Below are 8,205 nucleotides of genomic sequence, written 5' to 3' on the forward strand. Positions count from 1 at the left end.
TTTAACATAGAATGTACAAATTCATTTATTTAATCACTTCATTGGATATAACATTTTCAATATCTTGAACCATGCTAATAAAAGAATAAATTTGTATAACATGTACACTTTTTCTATTTCCAATCGGCAAAATTTTTTGATATATTTATATATGAGCTATCGATTAAATATACATATCAATTAAATATATTTTAAATCTAATCAGTTCTAACATTATTAAAATTTAATAATCAAAAATATCCTGAACTAAATGCTCGCTGCGTATAAATTATTATTCGGAGCAGAATCATATTCTGGATTGTTAATTGTTGCTTGATACTCGCCTTTGTCTTTTAATTTTAATTAAATTTTATACGTACAGGCGAAAATATGGAAAAATGAGAACACCGAAAGATAAATATTTTATATTTTATCTAATCTTGAATATTTTATATTTTTATATTTTATCTACTTATGAGATTATTCAAAACTCAAAAAATACTGTTTATGCATTGTTGTAATAATTAACATAAAAAAGAACGATCAAATTCTGTTTTCAATCTGTGATTGTTGTATTTCCCACAAAATCCGACTCTCATTCAGAAAAATTTTCGTTTTTTTCTTTTTAATAATTCTTTTTACTCTGGACTGTTGTTAACCGCAGGTTGGCAAAAAAATGGAAAGAATATACGTTTTAATTTAAGGCATGTAATTATCAATTTAATTATTATTTTCCTATGATGTTCCCAGTGCTCTATCTTTGAAATATCACCGTTCAATTGATCGCACGAGAAATAAAGAAAAGGAGATGCGAGGAATACATTTGTATATTCCTGGACAAGAAATCACGTAACATTTTTACATATGTAATATATATTTTCTTGATAATGTTGAACGTATGCGTAATAATTTTCCATTATTTTTGCAATTCATCTTCTTATACATACTTACATGATATCCGTGTCAATTTTAAACGGATATTTGTGATTAATTGAGATGAATTTCATATAAAACGGACGAGAAGGACAAAGTAATAAATCGGCCTTTAACTGCATATTTTTTAAATAATCTACGGGTTCCAAGTAAAAATTGTGCACCAAAGATGCTATTATTGTCTTCAACTCCAGCAGAGCGAATTTTTGACCTATCAAAAAATTTAAAGTCTATTATTGACGCTATCAAAAATTGTCGACACGAACAGAAACAAAAATAATAGTTCACCTATGCAATTCCTCGGTCCTGCGCTGAACGGTATATAGGAATATGGATGACGATTCTGTATCCTTTCTGGCAAAAATCTATCCGGATCGAATACTTCTGGATTTGGCCAAAAATTAGGATCTCTGTGAACTGCCCAGATATTAAGCCATATGGTTGTTCCAGTAGGTACTACATATGACTCTGAAAGACGTATTATAAAATTATGAAATATTGTTACAAAAATAAAAATTTTTTTGATAAATAAAATGTACATAATATTGTACACAATGCTTTTAAAATGTTAAAGCAGTTAAACTAATTTTACATTCATTAATATATACATCATATAATATAACATGTAAAATGTGCAATAAAAAAATGGATTACATAATCTTATATGAATTTTATGTGAATCTGAAAAATATTATATAATTACAAAATATAAAAATTTACAAAAGTACGAGTATTTTAAAGAAATAAAATGTACATAATATTGTATTTTTTGAATATTAAAGCAATTAAACTTATTTTACTTGATATTATATATACTTATATATACTCCATGAAATATGACATGTTCAAAATATATACAAAAAGACAGTGATTAATTACGTAATTTTACATCCTCCGCAGCGTTTCGTAATATGAAAAATGCGCTGGGATACAAACGTAGTGATTCCTTTAAACATCTCTCTAAATATGATAAATTTTGCAACGCCTTCATTGTAAGTTTCCCTCCGTTCTCTTGCACCACACTATCGATTTCAACCCTTACACGCTCCTGTGTTGATAATATTTAAACTGTACTGTTTAATATTCTGATTTTTATGTTCATGCACACAAATAAATTTTTAATAATATTAATAATTCCTAATAAAATCAAAATAAATTTTCTATGTTTTGCTGCAAAAATATAAAAATAAACAAACCAAAATAAGCAAGTTTCAATAACTCTGCGTTATCACGTATTTATTTACAATCCTCTAGTTTTACTTTAGCATACTTTTAATTCACTCTTTTCTAAATTTCATGTTCCACAATTGTCATTGTACTTTTCATTTATAAATTTAACAATTGTAGTATTTTTTTATATTTTTAGTGAAATTTTTTTTTTGTTAGTTTTTTCAATTTTTTGTAAAATGAAACAAAAAATATCAATTCTGTGAAGGAGTTTTTTTCTTAATTTATCAATCTTTTATATGTTTCCGTTTGACATTTAAATAATATATCGCAATAATATTGAAAAAAAGTACCTGGATATCTTTGTGCTCAGCTAATAATAATAAAGTAAACATTACAGCCCTCGTTATGGTATCGTGACCCTGTAATCATCATCACTTATTATTGTATTATTATATTATGCATGTATATAATATCATTATACATGCTTAGATATATTAAATTAAAAAAGAAATTATACTGATGCGTACTGCAAACATTAAGGTATCGACTTCCTCTCTAATGTCCGAATCAGTTAATAAACCTTCTCGAGATGCCGCTATTAAAAGGTCCAACATGGCTAGCCGCTTTTTTTTAACTTTTTAGAAACAAAAACAGCATATTAGCTCAATCTCATTATTGCATTCTTTAATTAACATTGTTCTTATATAAAGATCAACCTCTATTAGAAATAATAATGATTTAATTTACGACAGACATATGCTATATTTCATTACGTATATTTTGTACAAATACTACAACAATAATTTTAGATTGTGCAAACAAGCTTAAATTAGAAGCTGATCTCTTACATACTTTCAAACACTTCGACATCATCTATTTCTTTGTCACTTTCAAGGTTTTTCAAGTACCGACCATTGGTGCGTTCGTGATAAAGTTTTCTTTCCGCAATGATCTACACATACAAGTATGATATTAAATTTTTAAAATAATTTTTTTATATTTAATAGTAATAACACATTGTACTGTAGCATAAATATTAATAACATCATGTAATCTTGTGATACAAAGATTATGAGATTTATTGTAATATTATACAAAAAAGAGAGTTTAAAGGATTAAAACAAAATGATTTAAAACACACCTTTTCCGTAAATCCGTGCAATATTTTCAAAACTTTTTTTTGCTTTCTTCCTTGTGGCGATAAAGAGAATAATAAATCGTTATAGAACCATGGCCTAAATCCTCTAAAACGTAATTCAATAAAATTATATAATTTTAATAAAATAATTTTGTAACAACTTTATTTTATTTAAGGTTAGCATAAATATTTAAAGTAAACTTTAAGTAATCATAGAAAATATAAATAAAATTTAACTACCCGGTAGAAAATTTATTATGTATAATCATATAGGATATATATGACCATATATGATATATATGACAATATAAAATTATATAGAAATATATAAAATTTTATATAAGTTATGTTTAATTATATATAATAATATATGACTTATTGTATATTTATATATAATTTTATATTAATGTTGGCTAGATGTCAGTCAACGATAATACAAAATTATGCATACTATACATAACTATACATAACTTATACAGAATTTTATATATTTCTATATACTTTTATATTGTTATATATAATTATATATAAGAAATTTTTTACCGGGTATATTACGAAAAACATATGAAGTATTTCCTAAAACATTAGCCATTTGTTTTTGCTAAATTAGATTAATATATATTCTTTGATGTAAATGTAATTTATCTATAAATTTCATTGTACAATTAATTTTTTTAATTTTTAATTTTTTAATATTTTTAATATTTTAAAAATTTAAAAATAGCAAACAATATTTTGAAATTAAACATTTAGTCGGGCACGTACAATATATGGATTACTAATAGCCGGTAAACAGAATTTATGTTTTACACTAATTGTTTATACTATTTTTACCTTCACATGACTAAAAAAATAAATAATTAAACTATTTTTCAAATTGCATACATATATTACATAATTACAACATAAAGGGGGATCACACAATTGTTTACTATATATAAATTACCTATAAATCGTCAGTTCCATAATGGTGTGAATCGCATTTCGATAGTGTTGCTGGAACTCGCCGAAGTTTTGCAGAGAGATGCCCATGGCAGTTTCTATGAGTGCATTGATCATATAAAACAAAAATATTATACAATCAAAGATTTATTGTAATATATTTCATAAATAGCTTTGAGTATAAAAAAATCAGATACTATATATGTACCTATCTTTATCGCAGCATTGATAATGTGCATGAGAATGAACTATCTTTTTATCCATAAGCTATGGTTATTATGTAGAATGGTTGTTATGGAGATAATTATATATAATAAAATTTCTACATATAACACAAAACAATAAGGATTTTTCAGAATTCTTACCGCATATCGCATTTAATGTATATTCGCTAACAAATGATAAATCCTTTACAACTATTCCTCCAGCATCTTTTAACGAATTTGTTATGCAATTGCTCTCTTTGATCAAGATATTAACAAACTGATTCAATATACTGAAATGAAATGTAGGTGTTAATATCTTTCGCCGTGTTTGCCACTTAGTGCCTAAAACAAAAACAATATGACATAAAATTATATGATAAATAAATTTTAATAATATTATATAAAATTGTATTTTCTCTTCCATTATAATGTTTAATTGATCAATTTTAAACAATATATTAACCTTTATTCCGTATTAATGGATCATTTTTGTTCGTGATTTTTCTAACATCAATTTTTCGAAAACGAATAATCATAAAATAATATATTTGAGTATATTATTTTTCAAATTGATAATTTTAGTCTTTATTTAGTATGCTCAAAGAAAGTATATAAATTTTTTCAGATTTTTTTAAAACACTTTTACATCGTATTTTCGATAAGTTTATTAATATAAACTTATCGAAAATACGCTGCCCTATCTGTACGGTTAGATGGTGCCAAAATAACAATACGGAGCAAGAGTTAATTATCTTAAATTTATTTTGTTTTATTGTAAAATTCATATTTATAATCTTTTAAACATTTTTATGAAACTTTTTTTTGATAAAACTGTAAAAGAATTAACAAATATTAACATAAAATTTTATAATTAAAGTTTTATGAATTGGGAAATAAAAATAATTTATTAAAAGTATATTACGTGCCCTCGTGTGATAATGTTTATAATTTAATTAATAATCTTTAATTAAGATATTACTGCTATATTTGCTTGAGAATGCGTGTATCACAGCGAAATTATCCATCGTTATAATCTTTACTTGTAATAAATTTCTTTTAAATTTATTGGTTTTTATAACAATGAAGTTGTATAAGTTTATTATTTAATTGTATAAGATAATATTTGAGTCTAATTGTAACATTTTATTAGATTTTCTGTTATGGAGACAGATCGATAACAGACTGTAATAGTAAAGAGTACGTATGTGCGCTTAAATGTTAATGTCATTACGTTACCTGAGTTGATAAGAAGACCTTTGCCTAATCAGGGAAGTAACAAATCATAAAAATGACTTTTCTCAATGTGCTTAGTGCTACTTAATATAGTCTGAAATTATCGAAAACATGTTACAAAAGAAACATCAGTTTATATTACTTCATCTTAAATACACAAATAATTTATTAAGCATATCTCAAATATTTATTTAAATTTTTCGAATATTAATGTTCCTTCTTTTTATCTTTTAAGAATCTTTTTTTTTAAGTCTCGTAATTATGTCTATAGAAAATACGTCCACAGAGAAATGAATTTCCTTATTACCTCAAAATCATCTGGATTATGGATAAATACAATAGGTATAAAACTAAGCCAACCTTTAAAAATGGGATAATAGTAATCAGTGAATTTAAACAACAGTTTCATTAGCTCTTCTGAAAAATATATTAAAAACATCAGTATAAAAAATTTTAAGGTATTAACTTTATCATTTTTTTTTAATGTTACTTTACCTTTATTCTCAGATATGCTACAAACAAACTAATCATAAGAACTGAATTGAATATGGATATTGTAAAAGAAGTGCTGAGATGAGTAATCTGCATGCAATAAATATTGATAGGCATATGTTCCAAAGCAGAGATTTTATGAACTTAATTTTTATTTACATGTGTGCACGAATGACGGATAGTTTGCCAATTAATGTAAATAAATTAAAAATTTTAATCTTGCCTGCTGAAACATGGAATTGCAATAGATTACCAAGAATCGGAAGGCCCGGTGGTCCTGGTATAAGATTAATAAGTCGACCGTTTCTTCCATGATGCACATAATAATTATACACCAATAAAATAAACATGAATAATAACAATATGGTGATAAACATTGTTTCTTGACGTGATATTCTTGACCAGTTAGTTAAGCTTTATCTTTTTAACTTTCTGTTTCTATGATCCTTGGATTGCATGTGAAAAAATAAATGATATTTGTTTTACAACAAAACTGTCACAATTGTCTTGATATTCTAAATATGCTAAGAAAGAAAGGGAGAGAAAGAAAGAGAGAAAGAGACAACGAAAGAGAAAAAGAAAGTGAAAGAGAGGGACAAAGAAAGAGAGAATAATCATTGAATTATAATACCTTAATTCTATATATTTTATATAGTTAATAACTATGAAGAGTTATAAATAGTGTGATGAATTATTTATTAAAATGAAAAATATATCACTTGTGTAAATTAAATAAAAAAAATTTTATCAGTTATTGTTTATAATTATGTTTCTATTTATAAGATATAATTTCTTAAGATTTCATTTAAAATCTGATTAGTGATTAATAGTATCATAATTAGATCGAGCATTATTTTTACTTAATTACTTAAAAAATGTATCAGTTATTTTAGCATTATTAATAATTTTATTTATTCTATAATTGTGAAAAGAAATGCTCTTAAGCGATCACACCATAATGTCCGTTTAAAATTGAGTTCTACAAATTTGTGTTTGCGTATCTATTTTAAATCTATTTTTACTGCTAAGCAAAAATAAAGAATTGCTGTATAATAAACAGAATTATTTAATTAAGATTTCGCACACTTTAACATAAACAAGAAATTAATTGGAAAATTTTATGTGATTTTTATCAAATTTATTATCACGCTACACACACAAACACATTGTATTTTCATATAATATACAAATTATATAATTATCACAATTGTTTAACAGCGTTTTCTCTTTTGTTTACCTAATTGTTACACATTTGCGCAAAAATAATATAATATGCATTTAATAAGATTATAATAATTAATCAAAGTTAACAACTTGTGGTATTAAAGAAAATTTATGTGTAAAAATCATGCGTTTATACTAATTATATTATTAATCAAAATTTTTCAAATGTTACAATAAAATGTTATAAAGTGTTATTTTATATAAATAAGTACTGTCCAAAATTACCTGATCAATTCTTTGAAGCGACGTTTAATTGAAACGCTACTCAAATGTTTAAAATGTTTTGAATGGAATATTGCAAGTTTTCTTAAGTAGATACATGTGCCAGGAAAACAAATCTCCGCAAACTGACAATGCACATCCGAGGCTTATACTTATAATATCTCAAGGACGTATTATAAATACTTATAATAATCAAAGCGTATTACAATAATAAGAATAATAATAATAGTGATCTCATCTCTTAAGAGGTAAGTTAAATCGTATTTGATTAAAAACAATAGTAAATATGCATGTGTGCCCCCCCCGTGCGTGCGCGCGTGCGTGCGTGCGTGCGTGCGTGCGTGCGTGCGTGCGTGCGTGCGTGCGTGCGTGCGTGTGTGTGTGTGTGTGTTATGAAACTAACTAATATACATGTTTTTTTTTTTTTTCAACTTTTTTTGAAGATCTTACGAATGATGATGAATAAATTTATTTATGTAATTTTTTTATTTTTTCAAACTTATAAAAAGACTTGCGCCTTCGTAAAAACACTTGTACGTACTATCTTCGCACTAGTTTTGTTGATAACAATAAAAAAAAAAAGAGTTTTCTTTGAGGTAGTACTTATGCATATTTACTATTGTACAAAACAACACATTTGATAAATGTTTACTTGCACTCGGATTG

The 8,205-nt window shown here is 25.2% G+C and overlaps 1 protein-coding gene across 1 annotated transcript; it reads right to left on the reverse strand.

The window, feature by feature from the left end:
- Positions 1–568: 568 nt before the first annotated feature.
- Positions 569–7,654, reverse strand: LOC140673143 (cytochrome P450 4C1-like). Its single transcript, XM_072905838.1, has 11 exons — positions 7,543–7,654; positions 6,317–6,539; positions 4,528–4,710; positions 4,167–4,260; positions 3,224–3,326; positions 2,935–3,034; positions 2,610–2,716; positions 2,433–2,501; positions 1,792–1,960; positions 1,201–1,380; positions 569–1,123 (listed from the first exon to the last, which is right to left on the reverse strand). Exons 2-11 carry the CDS (start codon positions 6,468–6,470, stop codon positions 927–929), a joined length of 1,356 nt encoding a protein of 451 aa, XP_072761939.1. The 5' UTR covers positions 6,471–6,539; positions 7,543–7,654; the 3' UTR covers positions 569–926.
- Between the last annotated feature and the right edge of the window lie 551 nt (positions 7,655–8,205).

Source organism: Anoplolepis gracilipes, chromosome 14 (assembly GCF_047496725.1).
Source record: "Anoplolepis gracilipes chromosome 14, ASM4749672v1, whole genome shotgun sequence".
In the NCBI taxonomy this organism is placed as follows: domain Eukaryota; kingdom Metazoa; phylum Arthropoda; class Insecta; order Hymenoptera; family Formicidae; genus Anoplolepis; species Anoplolepis gracilipes.